Source organism: Haliotis rufescens, unplaced genomic scaffold, assembly GCF_023055435.1.
Source record: "Haliotis rufescens isolate VD_foot unplaced genomic scaffold, xgHalRufe1.0.p SCAF_14, whole genome shotgun sequence".
NCBI lineage: Eukaryota > Metazoa > Mollusca > Gastropoda > Lepetellida > Haliotidae > Haliotis > Haliotis rufescens.
The window spans coordinates 30,784,795-30,812,060 of record NW_025963824.1 but is presented as its reverse complement, the minus strand read 5'-3'; the positions used below and the strand labels follow the sequence as shown (position 1 = coordinate 30,812,060).

Below are 27,266 nucleotides of genomic sequence, written 5' to 3'. Positions count from 1 at the left end.
TGTTTGGGATGTAGGATGTGAGATGGTAGGTGTAACATGTTGGGTGTGGGGTGGGTTTGAGAGTGATGGTGTGGTGTGAACGATGGTATAGCTCACTTTAGAGGACAAATAGTTAATAGTTTGTAATACAAGTGCGTCTTGGGGTGGTTCTCTCGATTGATGTGAAGCACGTGGCGTGCCCCCCTGGTCACACGGGCCGGAAGGACCGGCCTACCCGCTCCTCTCGCATGTCCATCAGAGTATCCAAGACATCAGGGTCCATAGGCACTGACAGAAAAAAACCACTTGACAATATATACCACTCAATATTTGCTTGGGATCAGTGTTTATGATCATTATCTGTAAACAAGTGTGAGTTCAGCTGAAGTGAATATGTGTTTTATTATATAGAAAATCAGGTCGAGAATGTCGAGTGTCGTGAAAAATTGTCTTAATTATGTAAATAAAAGAGATCTACTTGCATCACGTCAACAAATGTACTTACAAAACATTATCTAAGCTAAGGGACGAGACTGCATTACGCCAACAATGGTGCCATTTATGACGTTATCAAACGGACGGGGCTGCATTACGTCAGCAAAGGTGCCATTTATGCCATTTTAAACGGATGGGATTGCATTACGTCATTAATTGTGCCTTCATGACGTCATCAAGCAGACGGGATTGCATAATGTCAATAATGGTGTCCTCATGACGTCATGAAACGGACGGGTCTGCATTACGTCAACAATGGTGCGTTTACTAGTATTTAAGAATAACACTGCTACTGTTACTGCTACTATAACTATTGCTACACCTACTGCTACTGTTACTGTTTCTACTACTGCAACTACTGCTAATGCTACTCCTGCTCCTGCTACTGCTGCTCCTACTGATGCTATTACCACCAATGTGACTGTTCCTACAACAATAACTACTACAACCGCTAGTAATAACGCTAATGCTGCTGTGACGCTATGGCTCGAATGATGATAACAGTAGGGCGAACGCCAACTCATAATCACTGAACTTTAAGCCATACTCACGCCGTGGATTCCTGTTCCTTGCCTGGGGTTTACATTGACAGGTTACACATCCACTTGTGTTGACGGCGTGTCCGTACGTGCATCTGCGCGGACACCTCACCGGCCGACAGACATCTACAACATCGACAACGGAGTCAGCAAAAGGCATTTGTCTCTTCTGTGTTGGGCGATCTACCCAACGTCATAGGTCAAGGTCACCAAAAAGGGATATCCGACAGCACACTTGGGAAACAGAAAGGAGTCTCTCGAATAAAGACGGGCTTGCAATGTGGGATTCACTGGTTTCAGTAAACAGCCAGGCGTTCTTTGTGCAGTGACACTTAACTATGAGGTCAAAGTTTTGACTTCGAAATATTAGCAAGGAGTTCGACATTCCCCAGCCTGAACAAGGAATCTGTACGGAGAATGAATGAAGAAGCAGGAATTCGTGAGTAATAAATAAGACAGGTTGTCTTTGTCTCGTATGAGTAGTTCAACAGCCTACGGGGAAACACGATCAAAGTGAGTGAGTGAGTGAGTTGGGTTTATATCACGGCGTGTCAGCTTAATGTGGGAGGAAAGCCACAAGTGATACAGGTCTCAGACGTTTACCACCGGTGAAACCCACGAGCACGGGTATGGTGCTGACAAACCTAGAAACATAATCGGGGCGAACCGGGATTCGAACCCACAATCATAGGTTTCTGGCATGCCCAAGGGACGCAACTCTGCACAGCGAATCGCGGCGCCTTAGACGACTGGGCCACCCGTGTCCCCATACGATCAAAAACTCCCTTACTGCAATGTGGTTCATGGAGAGCAATGCATGATTCGTGATTCTTGACTTCGTGAAGGAGGAAGACAATAATGTAGTAATACTACTGCTGCTGCTGCTGCTGCTACTACTACTACTACTAAAAAAACAACTACTACTACTACTACTACTACTACTGCTACTGGCCCGTGAAACTTCGGGTTTGAATTGGTCTGCAGCAACCCATGTTGAGGCGTCTGACGGGATACTGCTACGACTACTGTTGCTGCTGCTGCTTCTACTACTACTACTGCTACTATCACTACTAATACTAATAATACTGCTGCTAATACTAATACTTCGACTACTACTCATACTGCTGCTACTGCTACTTCTACTGTTGCTGTCACTAGTACTACTACCACTGCTGCTACTAAAACTGCTACTACTACTACTACAGCTAATATTAGTGCTACTAGTGCTGCTGCTAGCTACTACTGATACAACTACCACGACCACTTCCACCACTACCCACATGGGTACAATGTGTGAAGCCAATTTTGGTGTCCAATGCCGTGATATTGATGCAGTATTGCTAAAAGCGGCGTAAAACTATAATCACGCTCTCAATCCACCACTACCACAACTACTACTGCAACTACCATCACCACTTCCCAACTACCACTGCTACTACTACTAAGAATGTCACACTGTGTACCTTTACAGGCGCAGGTCTGGCATCCTGTGGCGTCCGTCTGAAACCCTCGTCCAGGGCATGCCGGGCATACGTACTGAGGGCACCACCCTGTGTAGGGAGGAGAAGTTAACAGCTACGTAACCTAACCTGCTGCGTAATGAGTGCACCCCCTGTGTAGGGAGGAGGAGTTAACAGCTACGTAACCTAACAAGCTGCGTAATGAGTGCACCCCCTGTGTAGGGAGGAGAAGATAACAGCTACGTAACCTAACATGCTGCGTAATGAGTGCACCCCCTGTGTAGGGAGGAGAAGTTAACAGCTACGTAACCTAAAATGCTACGTACTGAGGGCACCACCCTGTGTAGGGAGGAGAAGACAACAGCTACGTAACCTGACATGCTACGTACTGAGGGCACCACCCTGTGTAGGGAGGAGAAGTTAACAGCTACGTAACCTTACATGCTACGTACTGAGGGCACCACCCTGTGTATGGAGGAGAAGTTAACAGCTACGTAACCTGACATGCTACGTACTGAGGGCACCACCCTGTGTAGGGAGGAGAAGACAACAGCTACGTAACCTGACATGCTACGTAATGAGTGCACCCCCTGTGTAGGGAGGAGGAGTTAACAGCTACGTAACCTAACAAGCTGCGTAATGAGTGCACCCCCTGTGTAGGGAGGAGAAGATAACAGCTACGTAACCTAACATGCTGCGTAATGAGTGCACCCCCTGTGTAGGGAGGAGAAGTTAACAGCTACGTAACCTAAAATGCTACGTACTGAGGGCACCACCCTGTGTAGGGAGGAGAAGACAACAGCTACGTAACCTGACATGCTACGTACTGAGGGCACCACCCTGTGTAGGGAGGAGAAGTTAACAGTTACGTAACCTTACATGCTACGTACTGAGGGCACCACCCTGTGTATGGAGGAGAAGTTAACAGCTACGTAACCTGACATGCTACGTACTGAGGGCACCACCCTGTGTAGGGAGGAGAAGACAACAGCTACGTAACCTGACATGCTACGTACTGAGGGCACCACCCTGTGTAGGGAGGAGAAGATAACAGCTACGTAACCTGACATGCTACGTACTGAGGGCACCACCCTATGTAGGGAGGAGAAGATAACAGCTACGTAACCTGACATGCTACGTACTGAGGGCACCACCCTATGTAGGGAGGAGAAGATAACAGCTACGTAACCTGACATGCTGCGTAATGAGTGCACCCCCTGTGTAGGGAGGAGAAGATAACAGCTACGTAACCTGACATGCTAACAGGCTAACTGACAATGAATCAGAATGATTTTCGCATTCCATCAAGGACAATAGTGAAACATCTGAACATTTATGTGCACTGACCGCTGTGCAAGATATACTCACGTGGCAGGCACGTGCAGGTTGGACAACCGTTACCGTCCATGACTTGGCCGAAGTCGCAGTCAGTGACACACGCGGCGCGAACGGGGCAGACTGTCACCTGCTTTTGTCCACACACTGCCAAGAGTGAGAAAGGGTAGGAGAGAGAGAGAGGAAGGAGAGAGTGAAAGAGAGGGAGAGAGAGGGCGAGATATGGAGAGAGAGAGAGAGAGAGACGGGGGTGAGGGAGAGAGGATGAGGAGGGATGGTGAGGGAGAGAGAGAGGGATAAAGAGAGGAAGGGAGAGGGAGAGCGTGAGGGAGAAAGAGGAAGAGGGAGAGAAGGGAGGGTGAGGGAGATAGAGCGGGCGAGATGTAGAGAGAGAGGAGGAGGAGGAAACGAGGGAAAAATTGTTTATTAACGTGTGACTAACTGTACATAGTGTATAACATACCAAATATTACTGACCAAAAGGTACACAACACGGCAATATTTGACCTATGAGGTAAACATTAGGATCAAAATATGCTGAAAGACATTCGTGACAACAATACTTATCATATTGTTTATGGGTGTGGGTGGGTGGAAGCTGTCCCGGGGGTGGCCACCGATGTTTACATGATTGTGATGACATCCTATATGTGCATTGCCTGCCATGATAACATGTTGATTTCTCTGTTAGTGTAAAATCAATGATGGCTCACATAACGTGTTTGTGATATTTTGGGGTAGGCTTTTCAGTGTACTTCATCACCCACCCTTCCACTGAAGGTACACATGGCCCAAGTTGAACCCCTTTTTGGAAAATCCTGGATCCGTCCATGCAATTGTTATCATTCTCAAAACAATTGTCTAAGATACTGAAAATCAGTGTCTAACTAAGACGTACCCGAGGCATTTTACAAGCTTTGGAGATATAGATTGTGATACAGTTTAGCGAGGACACTAGCCTATCGACTGCTGATGTCTGTCTTCAGGATGGAGGTACATATTATTGTCATAGCGACTGATTTACGACAACCATTGTCTGAAGAACATTTGATTCCAAAGGCTAATTACCTTGAGCCATGACATGTATATGTTTCCATAACTTAATTGTCATCATTTATAAGACAATAATCCCCGTTGTTAATCCTCACCAACATTTCATTGTATTTTTACTGTCAGTCAGCCTGGACTACCATATCACTTCCCTGTTACTACTGCTTTTTATAGTATGGCATTTATTGCCTTAATTGATCATCCCCTGAACTGTGTCGGTTCATCACGCCTATATGTCCAATGTCCAAAGCAACGTCGTTGTCTCATTGTCTGTCCATTGTTGTTCATTACTATATATGTGTTACCATTACATGGTGTTAGTCAAGTGTATCCCGAGCGTTGGTGTAAGGACGACCTCGAGCAGGATGTGCCGCTCGTAGGAAACGTCCTGAGGTTGAGCTGGAGCTCCGCTCACCTCACGTATGCCTGAGCTGGAAGGTCCGCTCATCGCTGTGTTTGTGTTGTCAGAGCAGGTATTCCGCTCATTGTGCAATTGTTGTTTATTGTTTACATGTTGTGCATAAAGTGTTCCGGGACAGTGATGTCGATTTTGTCCTTTATTCGCCCAAGAGCTAAATAATTCCCCGTCAACGTGCGCGTTGACATTATGAAAGAGATTTCATGTTTGTCCACCGGGCCACAGAAATGTTTGTTTGTTTGTTTGTTGTTTAACGCCGCACTCAGCAATATTCCAGCTATATGACGGCGGTCTGTAAAATAATCGAGTCTGGACAAGACAATCCAGTGATTGACATCATGAGCATCGATCCACGCAATTGGGATCGATGACATGTATCAACCAAGTCAGCGAGCCTGACCACCCGATCCCGTTTGTCGCCTTTTACGACAAGCATAGTCGCCTTTTACGGCAAGCATAGTCGCCTTTTACGGCAAGTATGGGTTGCTGAAGACCTATTCCACCCCGGAATCTTCACGGGTCCCACAGAAATGATGGTGATCAGTGTAAAGAGGCATTAATCATTATATTAACAGTTATTAGACGGTGTCTTAACTTCTCTGATAAAGCGGTTAATGTTAAGGCCGATTGTATAAATGTCAGATCATCTATCAACAAGCCGACGTCTAAGTCCCCCTTTTGATGAAGTATTTAAAAAAAAATTGCCTTTCGAGCTAAATACATTCCAGAACATCAAATGTCATTGCCGATTCTTTTCAAACACTGCACGAAGCGGGGTGAGGTGAAATTGGGTTTAACGTCGTGTCCATGATTATTCTACTTATATAAATACGTGCATGTGTGTGTGTGTGTGTGTGTGTGTGTGTGTGTGTGTGTGTGTGTGTGTGTGTGTGTGTGAGAGAGAGAGAGAGAGAGAGAGAGAGAGAGAGAGAGAGAGAGAGAGAGAGAGAGCCTCCGTGTCGTAGTGGATAGATGTGATGTGACTTGTTGTTACCCTGCCTGTGTGTGAGTTGGGTTTCCAAGCTGAACTGCGGCATGGTATCTCTCTAGGCTAGCACTATAAAATAGCTATTAGAATTTCTAGAACAAGCAGACGCACAAACACATGCACACATACAAACAAACACATGCACATCTGCATGCATGTCGCTATATAAGTACAACGCGACATCAAACCTAAGTAAGGGGCGGTCGGGTAGCCTAGTGGTTAAAGCGTTCGATCGTCACGCCAAAGACCCGGGTTCGATTCCCGACATGGGTACAATGTGTGAAGCCCATTTCTGGTGTCCCCCGCCGTGATATTGCTAGAATATTGCTAAAAGCGGCGTAAAACCATACTCACTCACTCACTCAAACCTAATTTCACCTCACCTCACATTATACAGTTTCTTGACCTCCTTTGCCAAAGTGATAAAAAACAAAGTCGGATTCATGTGACAGCTTCGATTTATGATGATATAATCATTTCTGTTACGTACACTTCTTCTTTGTGTTGTATATTTTTAGAAATCAGATCCCGCTATTTACATCCTGGGGCAGTACATGAGTGAACGGGATTCTTAACAAACAAGTCATTTACTTCAAAGTAATAATTGATTGATATGTATAGGGGATTTTGTCAAGAGGCACGGCTGACAGCAATGCATATTGTGATCAAGATTTTAAGGTTAACGCGTGGATATAGGCGCAATTGTCATATACAACATAAGTTAAATACGTATAAACACATATAATATGACTGACAGATATTTTCTGAAAATTAAAGTGATAACAGACTGTTTGACCCAGGCATGTTACGATCTTGAAAAAAAAATTCGCCCCATTTTTCCTGTACAATACGTTCATGTTGGCTCCAAATGTGCCTCTCCCGCCACGTCAACGCTGACATCTCCCGGGTGCCAAAAAATGCATCACTTACTCCATTGAACCAAAAATGTTAGCGATCATATCTACTTTTATGTACCGTACACATTCAAATAAACTGAGTCTTTAAAATAGCCATCAAAATATTCATGATCCTGAAGTGTTTTTGTTTAGTACATAAACAAACGTGTTTAGGGGAACAGTCAGCTACAAAACACCTAAGACCCTGGAATATACGAGGATATGCTGAGATTGTGCAAGAACATTAAAGGTACTTTTTATCCAAAGATTTCACGTAATGCCCTCTCACCCATAGATAATATTATAGCCTACCTGATTCGGCGAGGACTGAAAACACCAGCGCTCTCAGCACTGCTCCCATAGGCGTTTTCATTGCGTGGCAGCACGGAATTGACGCTGTATGGAGTTGTTGCCTACCTATAATTACTCCAAGGCCAGTTTGCAAGAAGAAAGTTTGACTGGGCTTCTGTCTCCCAAAGCGAGTCGTACCAATTCCTCGTAGGCTGCGATTGGACGACAGTAAGCCCAACGTTCATTGGTCCTCGGCGTTGAATGAAAGCAAATGGCGGATTATGAACACCAATGACATCAGTAGAGAAGTGTCTTATAGTTGTTGTTATTATTTTTATTATCATTATTATTATTATTATTGTTGTTGTTGTTGTTGTTGTTGTTGTTGTTGTTGTTGTTGTTATATTCCACAGGCAACCAGGTACAAGTATCTGTTCAAATACGGTTTCATTTGTTTCCCGATCAGTGGATCCGTTGCATTCCAATCATCATTCTCAACTCCATGGGGAGTATACAATAATATACAGCGCCGTATATATATATATATATATATATATATATATATATATATATATATATATATATATATCCGGTTATACAGCGCCGAACGCGAACCAACAGGGGAACCAGGTTAACATAATCATGTTTTTCCCAAGGCTGGTCCCTCTAAAAGATATGCACCATTAATCGGACGCATTCTGGTTTATTTGCCTACTGTCCGCCATAAAGGTTCGTCAGTGAACAGGTTTTATAGTTCTATGTTTAGCCTGCTTACCTCTCGTAGATTGATTGATTACTGAGGTGATTGAATATGTTCCTGGAATGTCCTGACATACCTGTGTAATATTGCTTTACGTTGCAGCCTTCACGCTCATTGCTCTCCGCAAGGTCCACGTGTTCTTCGCGCGAAGCACATGAATTGCACACAAGTGCTTCACGAGTTGCACACAGGGTGCTTGCACATTGGTGGCACACGATTGCTTCACGAGTTGCACAGAGGGTGCTTGCACATGGGTGGCATACTATTGCTTCACGAGTTGCACAGTGGGTGCTTGCACATGGGTGGCACACGATTGCTTCATGAGTTGCACAGAGGGTGCTTGCACAGGGGTGGCACACGGGTGCTTCACGGGTCACACAGAGGATGCTTGTACAGGGGTGGCAAACGATTGCTTCACGAGTTGCACAGAGGGTTCTTGCACATGGGTGGCACACGATTGCTGCACGAGTTGCACAGAGGGTGCTTCACATGGGTGGCATACGATTGCTTCACGAGTTGCACAGAGGGTGCTTGCACAGGTGTGGCACACGGGTGCTTCACGAGTTACACAGAGGGTGCTTTCCCATGGGTGGCACACGATTGCTTCACGAGTTGCACAGAGGGTGCTTCACATGGGTGGCACACGGGTGCTTCACGAGTTGCACAGAGGGCGCTTGCACAGAGGTTGCACACGAGTACTTCACGAGTTACACAGGGTTTCAAATCAAATTATATTTTCAAAACTAAAGCCACCTGGAAGTATTCTTTAAATGCTGACTAAGCGCCGGTACAGTTCATATAATATCGCTAACTTCGGATATTTTCAATTGAAAATCAAACACACGATAAACTCAACCGTGTGCGAAATACGCTGCAGTCGGAAAGCGCACGTAAAATCTCCAATATAAGTAAGTAAGTATAAACTCAATTGAGAGGTATTGTTTCTTTTGTTCCTCAGTTTAGATCAAACGAATATAATATTGAGACAAAAGACAACAACTGATCTCCACGTTAAAAAATAGAAATATAAATTACCGGCAAAAGAAAGTATACAATCAAACAATGTGATGGTTATCTATGTAAGCCTATGTTAAAGTATGGGAGTTACGATCACTTAAGTGCGACAACGACCGTAAGCTTATGTTAAGTATGGAACCTACGATCACCTTAGCGCTACGACGACCGTAAGCCTATGTTAAAGTAACGGAGCTACGATCACCTTAGCGCTTAGTCCGGTTTGTAGAATCAGGCCAAGTTCCAGCTAAACGACACCTCATTTTCATCGAAAATTACATCGACACCGACAATATCGTATTGTTGTAACGTTCCACAAGTGAGGGCGTGGCTTGGTTTGTAAGACTTAAGTTATGAAGGTACACCAAATATATCACCAAATGCCACAGAATGAATCGTTATTATTGTGATTACCGTCATACATTTCAAATCGCTACAACACATCTTTCAATCATTTCATGTTGAATAGTTCCAGGAACCTCTTTATTAGTGAATGGAGTTTCAAAAAAGAAGTTATAGAGTTATTTCTTTTGCTTCATATTGTCATAGGGGCGGTCTGGTAGCCTAGTGGTTAAAGCGTTCGTTCGTCACGCCGAAGACCCGGATTCGATTCCCGACATGGGTACAATGTGTGAAGCCAATTTCTGGTGTCCCCCGCCGTGATATTGCTGGAATATTGCTAAAAGCGGCGTAAAACCATACTCACTCACTCATATTGCCATAAAGCTCTACGCATAACGTACCATAAGATTTCAACAAGTGCAGTGCGGGCCTTGAAGATCCGGGTTGAGAAAAGGTCTTCGACAACCCATGCTTGCCGTAAAAGGCGATTATGCCTCTGGTGGGAGGGGGCGGTCGGGTAGCCTAGTGGTTAAAGCGTTCGCTCGTCACGCCGAAGACCCGGGTTCGATTCCCGACATGGGTACAATCTGTGAAGCCCATTTCTGGTGTCCCCCGCCGTGATATTGCTGGAATATTGCAATAAGCGGCGTAAAACAATACTTACTCACTCACTCACTCACTCTGGTGGGAGGCGAATAACGGGATCGGGAGGTCAGGCTCACTGTCTCATCTTGAGGGGAATCGCAGTCTTCATCGCGCGCCAGTTCCACGTCCGCCACAGCGCCATTTGCCGCCTTTGGGACCGATACACACAGCTAAATTCCACTGCAGACCAAGAGTTACCACCCCTACATAGGATCGCTATATTCGACTGTTCCACATACGTCATCGCAATGCCACAGCTGCGAAGATGCAGGACGCATCCTTGGTTTGAAGACGATATCGGACCAGACTGTCAGGAACCATCTTCGCAAAGCTGGAATCCGACCCAGAAGACCAGTTAGTGTCCCTGTGTTGCAACAGATCCATCGACAGCGACGCTTGCGTTGGTGCCATACCTTACAGACTTGGAATTTGAGAAACTGGAGACGAGTGTGGTTTAGCGATGAATCACGATTTCTTCTTCCCCGGCGAGATGGAAGACAACGTGTTTATCGTCGTCGAAATGAGCGTTTTGCCCTACATTGTGTACGTGAATTCGACGATTTTGGTGGAGGTAGTGTCATGGGGGATCTGACTTCGTTGTGGTTCAGGGAAAATTGACAGAATATCGCTAGATGAATCAAATTCTTCATCCTTTCCTTCTTCCAATCATTGACCGCCAGAGGGAGCTGTTTCAACAGGACAACGCTCCACCGCACACAGCTCGTATTACGGTAGACTACCTTCATAATGCCAACATCAACCTCTTGCCCTGGCCGTCGAGATCTCCAGATCTCAACCCAATCGAACACCTCTGGGATGTACTCGATCGACGTGTACGTCAACGTCAAAACACACCGCAGACACTCCCACAACTGGCCAACGCGTGACAAACAGAATGGCGCAGAATTCCGCAGGACAGAATTCGTACACTTATCCAGTCAGTGCCGAGGAGATGCAGAGCCGTGATTGCTGCCCGGGGCGGTCACACGAGATGCTGAGTTCAGCGCAACCTTGTGTTCTTATGTGACATGACAAAGAACAGTTTTCAATGCCTTTGTACCACGACAATATGTGATTATCGAGCTCCAAAATTTCATATTTGTATCTGCGATATTAAATTAAATGTATCGACTTTATTAGGTACAATAAATTTACAAAATATCTACCCGTGCGTTTCTTTTGTTTTTGAAGAGTGTAGTTACTTAGAATGTGGAGAGTTAAAATGTTTATTGAAGTGTCACACATCAAGACATAAATAAAATACATTATGAAGAAACGCATTAGAACAGGGACTGCGAAATGTTTATTTGACTATCACACATCAACATATAATAACTAAAATACATAGTTAAAAAACATAAGAATGGGGAGAGATAAATGTTTATTTAAGTATCACACATCAACACAAACAAAATACCTTAGTTAAATATAACGTTAGAATGGGGAGGGATAAAACGTTTATTTAACTTTCACACATCAACATATAATAACTAAAATACATAGTTAAAAAAAACATTAGAATGGGGAGAGATAAATGTTTATTTAAGTATCACACATCAACACAAACGAAATACATTATTTAAATAAAACGTTAGAAAGGTGAGAGATAAAACGTTTATTTAACTTTCACACATCAACATATAATAATTAAAATACATAGTTAAAAAAACATAAGAATGGGGAGAGATAAATGTTTATTTAAGTATCACACATCAACACAAACAAAATACATTATTTAAATAAAACGTTAGAAAGGTGAGAGATAAAACGTTTATTTAACTTTCACACATCAACATATAATAATTAAAATACATAGTTAAAAAAACATTAGAATGGGGAGAGATAAATGTTTATTTAAGTATCACACATCAACCCCATCAAAATACATTATTTAAATAAAACGTTGGAATGGGGAGAGATAAATGTTTATTTTACTATCACACATCAACATATAATAACTAAAATACATAGTTTAAAAAGGCATCAGTATCGGTAGAAATAAATGTTTATTTAAATATCACACATCAACACAAACAAAATACATTATTTAAATAAAACGTTGGGATGGGGAGAGATAAAACGTTTATTCAACTATCACAAATCAACATATAATAATTAAAATACATAGTTAAAAATGCATAAGAATAGGGAGAGATAAATGTTTATTTAACTATCACACATCAACATATTATAACTAAAATACATAGTTTAAAAAGGCATCAGTATCGGTAGAAATAAATGTTTATTTAAATATCACACATCAACACAAACAAAATACATTATTTAAATAAAACGTTGGAATGGGGAGAGATAAAACGTTTATTCAACTATCACACATCAACATATAATAACTAAAATACATAGTTAAAAATGCATAAGAATGGGGAGAGATAAATGTTTATTAAAGTATCACACATCAACACAAACGAAATACATTATTTAAATAAAACGTTAGAAAGGTGAGAGATAAAACGTTTATTTAACTTTCACACATCAACATATAATAATTAAAATACATAGTTAAAAAAACATAAGAATGGGGAGAGATAAATGTTTATTTAAGTATCACACATCAACACAAACAAAATACATTATTTAAATAAAACGTTAGAAAGGTGAGAGATAAAACGTTTATTTAACTATCACACATCAACATATAATAACTAAAATACATAGTTTAAAAAGGCATCAGTATCGGTAGAAATAAATGTTTATTTAAATATCACACATCAACACAAACAAAATACGTTATTTAAATAAAACGTTGGAATGGGGAGAGATAAATGTTTATTCAACTATCACACATCAACATATAATAACTAAAATACATAGTTAAAAATGCATAAGAATGGGGAGAGATAAATGTTTATTAAAGTATCACACATCAACACAAACAAAATACATTATTTAAGTAAAACGTTTGAATGGGGAGGGATTAAACGTTTATTTAACTTTCACACATCAACATATAATAACTAAAATACATAGTTAAAAAAAACATTAGAATAGGGAGAGAAAAATGTTTATTTAAGTATCACACATCAACACAAACGAAATACATTATTTAAATAAAACGTTAGAAAGGTGAGAGATAAAACGTTTATTTAACTTTCACACATCAACATATAATAATTAAAATACATAGTTAAAAAAACATAAGAATGGGGAGAGAAAAATGTTTATTTAAGTATCACACATCAACACAAACGAAATACATTATTTAAATAAAACGTTAGAAAGGTGAGAGATAAAACGTTTATTTAACTTTCACACATCAACATATAATAATTAAAATACATAGTTAAAAAAACATAAGAATGGGGAGAGATAAATGTTTGTTTAAGTATCACACATCAACACAAACAAAATACATTATTTAAATAAAACGTTGGAATGGGGAGAGATAAATGTTTATTTAACTATCACACATCAACATATAATAACTAAAATACATAGTTTAAAAAGGCATCAGTATCGGTAGAAATAAATGTTTATTTAAATATCACACATCAACACAAACAAAATACGTTATTTAAATAAAACGTTGGGATTGGGAGAGATAAAACGTTTATTCAACTATCACAAATCAACATATAATAATTAAAATACATAGTTAAAAATGCATAAGAATAGGGAGAGATAAATGTTTATTTAAGTATCACACATCAACACAAACAAAATACATTATTTAAATAAAACGTTGGAATGGGGAGAGATAAATGTTTATTTTACTATCACACATCAACATATAATAACTAAAATACATAGTTTAAAAAGGCATCAGTATCGGTAGAAATAAATGTTTATTTAAATATCACACATCAACACAAACAAAATACATTATTTAAATAAAACGTTAGAAAGGTGAGAGATAAAACGTTTATTTAACTTTCACACATCAACATATAATAATTAAAATACATAGTTAAAAAAAACATTAGAATGGGGAGAGATAAATGTTTATTTAAGTATCACACATCAACACAAACAAAATACATTATTTAAATAAAACGTTTGAATGGGGAGAGATAAATGTTTATTTAACTATCACACATCAACATATTATAACTAAAATACATAGTTTAAAAAGGCATCAGTATCGGTAGAAATAAATGTTTATTTAAATATCACACATCAACACAAACAAAATACATTATTTAAATAAAACGTTGGAATGGGGAGAGATAAATGTTTATTCAACTATCACACATCAACATATAATAACTAAAATACATAGTTAAAAATGCATAAGAATGGGGAGAGATAAATGTTTATTAAAGTATCACACATCAACACAAACAAAATGCCTTATTTAAGTAAAACGTTTGAATGGGGAGGGATAAAACGTTTATTTAACTATCACACATCAACATACAATAACTAAAATACATAGTTAAAAATGCATAAGAATGGGGAGAGATAAATGTTTATCATATAATGGGTAGGTTTCTCGGCAGGATAAAGCCAACGGATAAAAACGATATCCGTAGGGGTCATATGCGGATAGAGATGCAAATATGAAAGGTCAAGTAGGGACTACTTTCACTTAAAATAAACAATCATGGAGTCGCCCTTGTCATTCGACAATCGAGTCAGAATTAACCTTTGGGAATCTGGATAAACTACAGAGATAATTGCTTTCATTATCAAAAGAACAGTCTAATATACTGAAAATCAATGTCTTACTGTGACGTAGCTAAGGCATGTTATAAGTTTTGGCAACTTTGGAGATATAAATTTCGACACAATTTTGCGAGGGCACGAGGCCTAGCCAAGCGGGATCAGTAGCCATATCTGTGCTTGTAGACCTCTGCGGCTTGAACCTTTCTCCACAAATTAAATAGTTGGATTTGGCAGAAATATGTTTGAATTGTTACCTTGTTTCGTTTTGTCGCTGTGTGTACATCTGACTACACTTCTTAACGTTTTGGCACGCCCAAAAGATGCAACTCTGCATTGATAGACTGAATACACATAAGTCAAAGGTTGACACCCACAGCTTGCAAGCTTTCACACATAAAGTAGGTTACTAAATTCCTTCGAAAGCCTAGTGGTGCCACTTTGGTAGCAGGAATGTGTTGTTTTTTTAAATCCTTTATTCAGTTATCTTTTTCAAAACTTCGATTTCTTTCTCGTTACTTCGATAATTTCTCGTAATTTCGATCATTTCCTGTTTTTTCAAGTTTATTTTCAAACTTGAAATTTCGAGAAAATGATTGAAATTACGAGAAAATAATCGTTATTCAGAGAAAATAGTTGAAAGAACGAGAACAAAATTCGAAATTTCGTGTTTTTGAAATAAACTTGAAATAACGAGAAAATAATCGAATTAAGGAGAGCACAATCAAAGTAACCAGAAAAAAATCGAAATTTGAAGGGAAATAAACATGAAATTAAAACTGAACTCACGAAAATATAATCGAGATAACGAGAAAAACTCGAACTTTCGAGAAAATAAACATATAATTGAAATAACGAGGAATGTCGATTTATAAAATAATTATATATGCTACCAAAGTTGCACCATTAGGCTTTTCTAAAAGTCAAAGGTTGACACACAGACAACTTGTCACAGTTTACACAGGCACGTTGGTTACATAAATGAACAACATCTTAAGGTGAATTTACAAGCAAGTGCGCTGGTAATGGGTATAAGCTGTGCCAACCTTACGGTTGCTTTCTGGAACGGACAGAAAGGTAGCGCTGGACAAGTAGCAGGCACTTTTTAGGTGGTCCGCTGTGGTACAGGTGAAGGTGCTTGTGTTCGCGGCGAGGCAGCGTTGACGGCATTCAGCCTCGGTTACCCCAGTCAGGGTAACATCATTGTAGCCAGATATGGAATGTTTCAAATATCGTACAGCTTCGTTTCCCCACTCGGTGCAACCTGTCGAAGAGACACACTCTTAATACACTGATAACAAACACTGCACTTCACGTTTATAGAAGGAGAGGCACTTACGGTGTAAGAGTGAGTGAGTGAGTTGGGTTTAACGCTTTTAACAGTATTCCAGTTATCTCGCGGCGTGTCAGCTTAATGTGGGAGGAAAGCCCGAAGTGACGCAGGTCTCCGACGTTTACCACTTCGGTGAAATCCACGAGCACGGGTATGGTGCTAACAAAGAAGAAGGACGCTTCCGATATACAGTAGTGGTAACACTTCCGGGAAATAGTACATGTAACACTTACAGTTTACAGTAGGGTAACACTTTCAGTATACAGTTTTAACATTACCTGTCACACACGCTGTCCTTCCTGACATGCACCTTTAACATTACCTGTCACACACGCTGTCCTTCCTGACATGCACCTTTAACATTACCTGTCACACACGCTCTCCTTCCTGACGTGTACCTTTAACATAACCTGTCACACACGCTCTCCTTCCTGACATGCACCTTTAACATTACCTGTCACACACGCTCTCCTTTCTGTTGACGTGCACCTTTAACATTACCTGTCACACACGCTCTCCTTTCTGTTGACGTGCACCTTTAACATTGCCTGTCACACACGCCCTCCTTCCTGACATGCACCTTTAACATAACCTGTCAAACACGCTCTCCTTTCTGTTGACGTGCACCTTTAACATTACTTGTCACACACGCTCTCCTTTCTGTTGACGTGCACCTTTAACATTGCCTGTCACACACGCCCTCCTTCCTGACATGCACCTTTAACATTACCTGTCACACACGCTCTCCTTCCTGACGTGTACCTTTAACATAACCTGTCACACACGCTCTCCTTCCTGACATGCACCTTTAACATTACCTGTCACACACGCTCTCCTTTCTGTTGACGTGCACCTTTAACATTACCTGTCACACACGCTCTCCTTTCTGTTGACGTGCACCTTTAACATTGCCTGTCACACACGCCCTCCTTCCTGACATGCACCTTTAACATTACCTGTCACACACGCTCTCCTTTCTGTTGACGTGCACCTTTAACATTACTTGTCACACACGCTCTCCTTTCTGTTGACGTGCACCTTTAACATTACCTGTCACACACGCTCTCTTTTCTGTTGACGTGCACCTTTAACATTACCTGTCACACACGCTCTCCTTTCTGTTGACGTGCACCTTTAACATTGCCTGTCACACACGCCCTCCTTCCTGACATGCACCTTTAACATTACCTGTCACACACGCTCTCCTTCCTGACATGCACCTTTAACATTACCTGTCACACACGCTCTCCTTCCTGACGTGTACCTTTAACATAACCTGTCACACACGCTCTCCTTCCTGACATGCACCTTTAACATTACCTGTCACACACGCTCTCCTTTCTGTTGACGTGTACCTTTAACATTACCTGTCACACACGCCCCCTTTCTGTTGACGTGCACCTTTAACATTACCTGTCACACACGCCCTCCTTCCTGACATGCACCTTTAACATTACCTGTCACACACGCTCTCCTTTCTGTTGACGTGCACCTTTAACATTGCCTGTCACACGTGCTCTCCTTCCTGACATGCACCTTTCACATTACCTTCATACATGCTCTCCTTCCTGACGTGTACCTTTAACATTACCTTCACACATGCTCTCCTTCCTGACGTTCGCCTTTAACATTACCTGTTACACATACACTCCTTCCTGACGTGCACCTTTAACATTACCTGTCACATACACTCTCCTTCCTGAAGTGCACCTTTAACATTACCTGTCACACACGTTCTCCTTCCTGACATGCACCTTTAACATTACCTGTCACACACGCTCTCCTTCCTGACGTGTACCTTTAACATTACTTGTCACACACGCTCTCCTTCCTGGCGTGTACCTTTAACATTACCTGTCACACACACTCTCCTTCCCGACGTGTACCTTTAACATTACCTGTCACACACACTCTCCTTCCTGACGTGCAGCTTTAACATTACCTGTCACACACGCTCTCCTTCCTGATGTGCACCTTTAACATTACCTGTCACACACGCTCTCTTCCCAATTGAAAACATGATTCCAATGTCACAGTTGCAAGTTCCATCATTGCACGAGGTGTTTTCAAGCGTACAGTCGCCATCACTAGTACATGCACTGCCAACGTAGTGAAAACCTGAAACACAACCACCATCATTGTGATTTGGGTTTAACTTTGCTTTAGGGTCGGTCGGGTAGCCTAGTGGTTAAAGCGTTCGCTCGTCCCGAAGACCCGGGTTCGATTCCCGACATGGGTAAAGAGTGTGAAGCCAATTTCTGGTGTCCCCCGCCTTGATATTGCTGGAATATCGCTAAAAGCGGCGTAAAACTATACTCACTCACTAACTTTGCTTTGAGAAATGAGTGAGTGAGTATGTTTTAGCAGTATTTCATCAACGCAGGACACCAGAAATACAATTCTCATGTTTTACCGATGAGGGCAGCGAACCCGAGTCTTCGGCGCGACGACTAGCTTCCCACCGCTCCTGCTTAGAATAGATTGTCAGTAACACAGCTTTTTGTTGAAGGTCCAAAGTGCTGCAGGTCTCAAAGAATTCCACTTTGGTTCAAAATGGAAGGACGGATTTGCCCTCAAAACATCAACATCTGCCCAAAGGCTTATATCTAAACGGAATATTGGAATCCCACACACGCTGGTCGTTCAGACATATCGCATGTGTGTTGACTTGACCGTGCCGTTGTTAATGTTGTTTTACTTAATGTTATTGAATAATATTATACTTACAGCATTAAACCTATTGTCATTCGAAGTCAATTGCCACCTACGAAAGCTAGCATACACACCACGGCCCTTATGTGCAAACTATTTGCGTTCACCTTCGTAAAATGCAACTCACGTCCCGTACTTCACACACCGCACCTGACACCCCGTACCTCACAACTCATACCTCACACCGGAACCTCACACACAGCATCTCACACACCGCACCTCACACCCCGTACCTCACACGCCGTAACTCACACGCCGTAACTCACACATCGTACCTCACACCCTATGATTCATACACCGTAACTCACACACCGCACCTGACACCCCGCACCTCACACCTCATACCTCATACACCGTAACTCACACACCGCACCTCACACCCCATACCTCATACACCGTAACTCACACACCGCACCTCACACCTCGTACCTCACACCCAATACCTCACACCCCATACCTCACACGCCGTAACTCACACACAGCACCTCACACCCCATACCTCATACGCCGTAACTCACACACCGCACCTGACACCCCGCACCTCACACCTCATACACCGTAACTCACACACCGCACCTCACACCCCATACCTCACACGCCGTAACTCACACACCGCACCTCACACCTCGTACCTCACACCCCATACCTCACACCCCATACCTCACACACCGCTTCTGAAACACAGCACCTCACACCCCATACCTCACACACCGTTACTCACACACCGCACCTGACACCCCATACCTCACACACCGTAACTCACACACCGCACCTGACACCCCATACCTCACACACCATAACTCACACACCAAACCTCACGACACCCCATACATCACACCCCATACCTCACACCTCGTACCTCACACAACGCACCTCACACCCCGTACCTCACAACCCGTACATCACACACCGCACCTCACAACCCGTACATCACACACCGCATCTCACACCCCGTACCTCACACCCGTACCTCACAACCCTTACCTCACAACCCTTACCTCACAACCCGTACCTCACAATCCGTACCTCACAACCCGTACCTCACAACCCGCACCTCACAACCCTTACCTCACAACCCGTACCTCACTACGCGTACCTCACAACCCGCACCTCACACCCCGTACCTCACAACCCATACCTCACACCCCGTACCTCACACCCCGTACCTCACAACCCGCACCTCACACCCCGTACCTCACACCCCGCACCTCACAACCCGTACCTCACAACCCGTACCTCACAACCCGCACCTCACAACCGTACCTCACATCCCGTACCTCACAACCCGCACCTCACAACCCGTACCTCACAACCCGTACCTCACACCTCGTACCTCTCACCCCGTACCTCACAACCCGTACCTCATCACCCATACCTCACAACCCGTACCTACCTCACAACCCGTACCTCACACCCCGTACCTCACAACCCGCACCTCACACCCCGTACCTCACACCCCGTACCTCACAACCCGTACCTCACACCCCGCACCTCACAACCCGTACCTCACAACCCGTACCTCACACCCCGTACCTCACAACCCGTACCTCACACCCCGTACCTCACAACCCGTACCTCACAACCCGTACCTCACACCCGTACCTCACAACCCGCACCTCATAAACCGTACCTCCAAACCCGTACCTCACAACCCGTACCTCACAACCCGTACCTCACAACCCGTACCTCACAACCCGTAACTCACAACCCGTACCCCACACCCCGTACCTCACACCCCGCACCTCACAACCCGTACCTCACGACCCGTACCTCACACCCCGCACCTCACACCCCGCACCTCACACCCCGTACCTCACACCCCGCACCTCACAACCCCTCACACCCCGGACCTCACACCCCGCACCTCACACCCCGCACCTCACACCCCGTACCTCACACCCCGCACCTCACACCCCGTACCTCACTCCCCGTACCTCACTCCCCGTACCTCACACCCCGCACCTCACACCCCGTACCTCACTCCCCGTACCTCACACCCCGTACCTCACACCCCGCACCTCACACCCCGTACCTCACAACCCGCACCTCACACCCCGGACCTCACTCCCCGTACCTCACTCCCGGACCTCACAACCCGGACCTCACTCCCGGACCTCACTCCCCGTACCTCACACCCCGTACCTCACTCCCGGACCTCACTCCCCGTACCTCACAACCCGCACCTCACACCCCGCACCTTACACCCCGTTCCTCACACCCTCGTACCTTACACCCCGTACCTCACACCCCGCATCTCACTACCTCGGGAACCTATTATAATGAAGTATGTAAGTCCTTACCTCGTGGTAGTAGATACATCCTGTTTCCCGCCGAAACAGTGGTGGGGGAGTAGATCTTGTCGGGGCTGGAGAACGCCGTAGCATGGCCCGTGCACCTACCAGAAGAACCCCCCACAGTCTGGAAGCTGTGACAACGAACATCATAGTAACATTTTCTTAAACACTCTAGTTTCTCTGCGAATACCTCCCACAAGACGTACTCTCTTACTTCAACATTATCGAAATCGGGTAGCGGCAGGATACGCTCATCTGTACATAACTGACAATGAAATGCTTGGACTTGCAGCAATAAAATCGCAATATTAATATTCCCCAACACAGACATCCCGTTCCTACCAGAATCCATCAGTCTCTGAAACTGTGTGACATGTGATAAGGAACGTCTTGCTTGAAACGCTACACGGGACGAAAAGAAGGATTTTGCAAAATTGCAAATACAGTTGAAATACATGCAATGACCGGATTTGCCGATATGATCTACATTTGGGCGTTTATCTGATATGCAAAATACACCTTTGAAAAATATGATCATCTATTATTGCCGTATGCACAAGCACCATTGTCATGAATGCTGGGACCGGATTTGCAGACATTTCAATCCATGAATTCAGATACACCAGTAAACACTTGATCAAGGGTATTTCCAGCGCATTTCTTTTAATTGTAACAGGTGCTGTAATTTCCGACCCATTTCTAAGTTTACAAAGGTTTCAAATATGGATGTTTCCTTAGGAGGGGAAATATATACAATTTTGTAAATTTTCAAACGTTTTCATGCCTTAAGTTATGTCCCATTCCGGATATCAATGGAATGATTTCAATAGATTTTAGTACTAAAACAAGATCTTCTTAGATGTTTCCACTGTGTGAAATATTGTGTTCACGCTGCTTTCTCATACATGCTGATGACTTTGCCATCAAGGCTTATGTGACCTCATTAACCTTATAAGGCTGAGGGCCTGGTTAAGCAAGACAGCAAGACCCGGGTTCGATTCCCGACATGTGTACAATGTGAAGCCCATTTCTGGTGTCCCCCGCCGTGATATTGCTGGAATATTGCTAAAAGTGGCGTAAAACAATACTCACTAACTCACTTTGCTTGATTTGTGTTTCTTCTTTAAAACCTGTCTACTGTATAACATTACAGAAGATAAACCTTTGTGTACTATGTAAAATCCATTGTACATGCATTTATTCATGAATGGGGAGTGCTTGTCAGTGTTCCGTCTCCCTCCTACTGGAATACAGACAGCTCTATTGTTAACTGTTTGTTTGGCATTCTAGCAGTTGGTGAGTACGTAAGTAGCTTGTGAGTGTACTTGGGGACTCCTGTAAACCAGGAGAAACGTCGACCCAGTTCCAGTAAAATATAAATTGTCATTCTTAGAGAATAACCAGTGACTGAATTATCCGCGAATTTAGATTAACCTTATGTTTGCCCAATCAGTTGGAATAATGTTATTTTATGTTGGCGATTTCTTATAAATGAGCGTATTACATTATTGATCCACTGGATTCTTTGATTTTATAGTAACAATTATTAGGAGTATGGCAGTCCAAAATATTTATCATCCGAGACGGAAGTTTATTAACAATTGTTTTCACATATCACGGTGAGAATAATAAATCACCATCAATATTCAACAAGTCGGTGTTTAAACCATCTAGGTCTGCTAAGGAATAATGATACACTTTACGATATAAGGAATGACATTTAGGGATCCTTTCTAGTATGATTACAACAATTGGGCAGTGGCCTCTACCAACTGGCTCAAGTACAACAGGGTCCTGTACATTATAATGTATAAATATATGTCCAGAAGAAAGGAAAAGTGAGTAGGCATATCACGTTCAGAATTCAGTTATGTAATCCATATGCGTACACGTTTGGAGATTGGTCTAAAATATATAAACACTCATACAAGTTTTTAATGTCCGATGCAATTCCTTATTGTGACCATGTTTTATTCAGGTGAACAATTAACTTGCCTTTGCATGTGTTTGTGACGGGTGGATAAGCTCATCTTTTCGCGAACACCTGGTGTCATTACTATTTGATAGTAATTCATAAACACATGTTCATGATATGGGCGGAATTGTAAATCGACTCGAAAAATAGATTGCTGTTTCATAATACAGTTTGTAATATTTGTGTGTTTCTATTTGGTTCCGTATCATTTCGGATTCATGATAAATCATTCTGGATTATTCTTTAATAATACAAAAAAAAGTTTATCCTGTTTGGTTCTTTTATTACCGTGCAAAATCCCCGTTGACGATTGTTTATATTACCCATCGATTTGCCAGTAATATACCACGAATAAATCAGAGCTATTATTTTACAACGACAAACACATGGACATGAGTTGTAAACTACAGTAAACTACGGATATAATGAACTCAAATGGACCCCTTATTTTAGTTCGTTATAACCGTAGTTCGTTATAAGCATATATACAGCATAACTACAGCAAATAGTCGGGACAAAAAAGTAAGTTCGCTATATCCGTCAGTTCGTTATAAGCGTGTCCGTTATAAACGTAGTTTACTGTAACTGAAAATTCACTCTGTGTCAACACTTGCTAACACTTGGCTGATTGTTAGTTTTGTCATTAAGTTTTACACATTGGAAACATCGCTTCTTAACGTACATACTTCTCTAATTGTTTATATGTTTAGGGTTTCTATTGGTGGTGAGTAGTCAAGTCAAAAGTCAAAATTAGTTTATTTGTGTGTAGGCCTTTCGCCCATATACAAGAAATGCAATGCCAATAATACAACGTGAAGCACATTACATGGATCTTACGACTTTATGTCTTTTTTGTATGCATAATATACATGATATTGCAGACGTTTTAATAACTCATCCTCGGTTGTACACAAATTTATATAAAGTTGGAAATTTCAAATACAGTTCTGGCAAATAAACTTTACGCAGCTCAATATAATGTTAACAGATCAATACGAAATGATATTCATCTTCAACAGACATATTGCAAACAGGACACATGCGTAAACATGGTTCAACAGATTGCCATCTACCCTCGTTCTGTCGTATAATAACACTGCGTACATGTTTGCTATTGTAAATGCTCAAATATCTTTCAGGTTCAAACAGTGTTTTATATTTTTTATACATCACATATCGGGTACTACTGTTGAGCGTTGACATCCAGTTTTGACGAAATTCATCTACAAGGCACGTTTTAAATACCCGTATGAAAGCTATATTGTCCCCAACAGACTGGTTTAACCATACAAATCCCAAACCATGCGAAATAAAATGTTACGAACAGATGCAACCCAAGAATTATGACCAATGTTGTCGAATACATCAACATGTTATATACTTTTCTTGGGATACGCCCTTCATGCATTCGGGTTAATCTTAACCAATACATTATAATGCGGACCTGGGTATTGACATAAAGCGGGTAGCAACAACATTCACCATAGACAATGGCATTTGGCGTTTGTTTTCCCACCTTTAAAAAACTTTTAAATTAAAAGATGGACTCGTTCAAATTGATCATACCGCTGGTAACCCGATACTTCTGACCCATATAAAAGTATTTGTAATGCCTGTGTATCAAATATTATAAAAATACACTTTTGGATTAATCATTCCTATTTTATCCAAATTGATATTTATTTCCATCAAAGCCCGTTTTCCATGATTTGTTGGATCAGCAATACACTTTGTCATCTTGAAAGTTGAAGTAAATATCACACCTAAGTTCTTATAACTGTAAACTAAGGGTAGGGGGTGTCTTTGTACGTCCATTTCTCATTGGCAGATAGGATGCCCCCCCCCCCCCCCCCCCCCCCCCCCCCCTTCTGAAAACAACTGCGTTTGATTTTTGTACGTTAACAGTTAATCCCCATGCATCTGAAAACCCACGAAGGATGTTAAGCTGGGTCTGTAAACCCGCAATAGATTCTGAGACAAGGATGACGTCATCTGCAAATAGCAGTGACAAAATTTCATGAACATCTGGAAATAATTGTATACCACGTTTACCGTTTCCATGTATAGCTTTTGAAAGGTGTATAACCTATCATCTTTTCCCAGGACCGTCTTTTGATTGCGACTTAGCCCTAACACATGTTTATTTATTGGTCCTTTATCCACTTCGACGTTTGATGCATCCAACTCGATTCATAAACACTTTATGTTATTTTGGGTTACTTTGCTTGACGGGGCAGTCGGGTAGCCTAGTGGTTAAAGCGTTCGCTCGTCACGCGAAAGACCCGGGTTCGATTCGCAACATGGGTACAACGTGTAGCCCATTTCTGGTGTCCCCCGCCGTGATATTGCTGGAATATTTCTAAAAGCGGCGTAGAACCACACTCACTCACTCACTTTGCTTGATTTGTGTTTCTTCTTTAAAACCTGTCTACTGTATAACATTACAGAAGAAAAATCTGTGTATACTATGCAAGATCCATTGTACATGCATTTATTCATGAATGGGGAGTGCGTGTCATTGTTCCGTCTTCCTCCTACTGGAATACAGACAGCTCTATTGTTAACTGTTTGTTTGGCATTCTAGCAGTTGGTGAGTAAGTAAGAAAACGTACAACGTTATGGATAACAAATTATGGTTATTGTATTTCCATGTAGATTCTTACACACTTATCATGCAAGTAAGTGAGTGAGTGAGTACGGTTTTACGCCGCCTTTAGCAATATTCCAGCAATATCACGGCGGGGGACACCAGAAATGGTCTTCACACATTGTACCCATGTCGGGAATCGAACCCGGGTCTTCGGCGTGACGAGCGAACGCTTTAACCACTAGGCCACCCGACCGCCCCTTATCATGCAAGTAAGGATCTACATCGAAACGTCGCTTTATGCAATAAACCAGAAGTTGTTATCCATAAAGTATTACGTTTTTCTTCGCTGTTGTGTTTGTTGCTTGATATTGATCTTCGATGCTGGTTGATGTGATGAAATACAGGCTTAAGGTAAAGTACGAGAGAGTTCTGGTTTCAGGATCTGGTGTCAGGTTCTGGTTTCCGGTTCTGGTTTCAGGATCTGGTGTCAGGTTCTGGTTTCCGATTCTGGTTTCCGGTTCTGGTTTCAGGTTCCGGTTTCAGGATCTGGTTTCAGGTTCTGGCGAGCTGGATCCCTTTGTAATGACCATTGTCCAATGTTCGTAAAGGTAAAAAAAAGTTTAACTTAATATCAGCTCAAAATTGGAACATATATATTATTATGAACCCGCCGATAATGAAGGACTATAACGACATATCAGGCATAAACTGGAAAATATTATTAACGATTCTAGTGATGTTGACAAAATAGCACTACAAATAACTGTTTACTAAAGAAAATGAGGAGTAATTAGCGCTGATAGTATTAATGATCGAATTGTTTGAAAGGCATTACTTAGAAGTTGACGGATGACAAAGTAGACACACTTTATGGAAAACAACTACCTCAATTAGTATCAAGGCGAGACCCGTGAAGATTCCGGGGTAGAATAGATCTTCAGCAACCCATGCTTGCCGTAAAAGGCGACTATGCTTGTCGAAAAAGGCAACTAACGGGATCGGGTGGTCAGGCTCGCTGACTTGGTTGATGCATGTCATCGATCCCAATTGCGTGGATCGATGCTCATGATATTAAACACTGGATTGTCTGGTCCAGACTCGATTATTTACAGACCGCCTTCATATAGCTGGAATATTGCTGAGTGTGGTGTTAAACAACAACAACAACAACAAAAAACCAAATCAAGGCGACGTTTCGATATCGACCCTTAATCCGTTGTCAAGCAAGACTGAATGAAGAACATGGTACAGCATATTTATAGAAGGTGGAGGGTTAACAGTAGAGGATTAACAGTAACAACAATTGCATACATTAGTGGGATAACCCCACAGCCACCTTTATTTCAAGTTTGAGTCCACATGCCCATTAAACATAACATAACAGGAATACAATTACTGATAAAGTGACTCATACAATTTCATTGGATTAAATATGAATTTTGATAACTGTTCAATAGGACGTTAATGATTAGGAGACATCAGGGGAACAAAGGATTCCAGTGACGGATTTACAAAGTACATGTATTTAGG

At 42.1% G+C, this 27,266-nt stretch overlaps 2 protein-coding genes across 2 annotated transcripts; both read right to left on the bottom strand.

Annotated features, from left to right (window-relative positions):
• Positions 1 to 187: 187 nt before the first annotated feature.
• On the bottom strand, positions 188 to 7,623 carry LOC124143358 (cysteine-rich motor neuron 1 protein-like). The gene is made up of 5 exons (XM_046512315.2): positions 7,473 to 7,623; positions 3,842 to 3,955; positions 2,477 to 2,563; positions 1,026 to 1,139; positions 188 to 267 (listed from the first exon to the last, which is right to left on the bottom strand). The coding sequence occupies exons 1-5, from the start codon at positions 7,531 to 7,533 to the stop codon at positions 188 to 190; spliced, it is 456 nt and encodes a 151-aa protein (XP_046368271.2). The 5' UTR covers positions 7,534 to 7,623.
• A 7,443-nt stretch (positions 7,624 to 15,066) lies between these two features.
• LOC124143357 lies at positions 15,067 to 21,524 on the bottom strand. Its single transcript, XM_046512314.2, has 3 exons — positions 21,178 to 21,524; positions 18,152 to 18,283; positions 15,067 to 16,096 (listed from the first exon to the last, which is right to left on the bottom strand). Exons 1-3 carry the CDS (start codon positions 21,521 to 21,523, stop codon positions 15,837 to 15,839), a joined length of 738 nt encoding a protein of 245 aa, XP_046368270.2. The 5' UTR covers position 21,524; the 3' UTR covers positions 15,067 to 15,836.
• Positions 21,525 to 27,266: the final 5,742 nt, after the last annotated feature.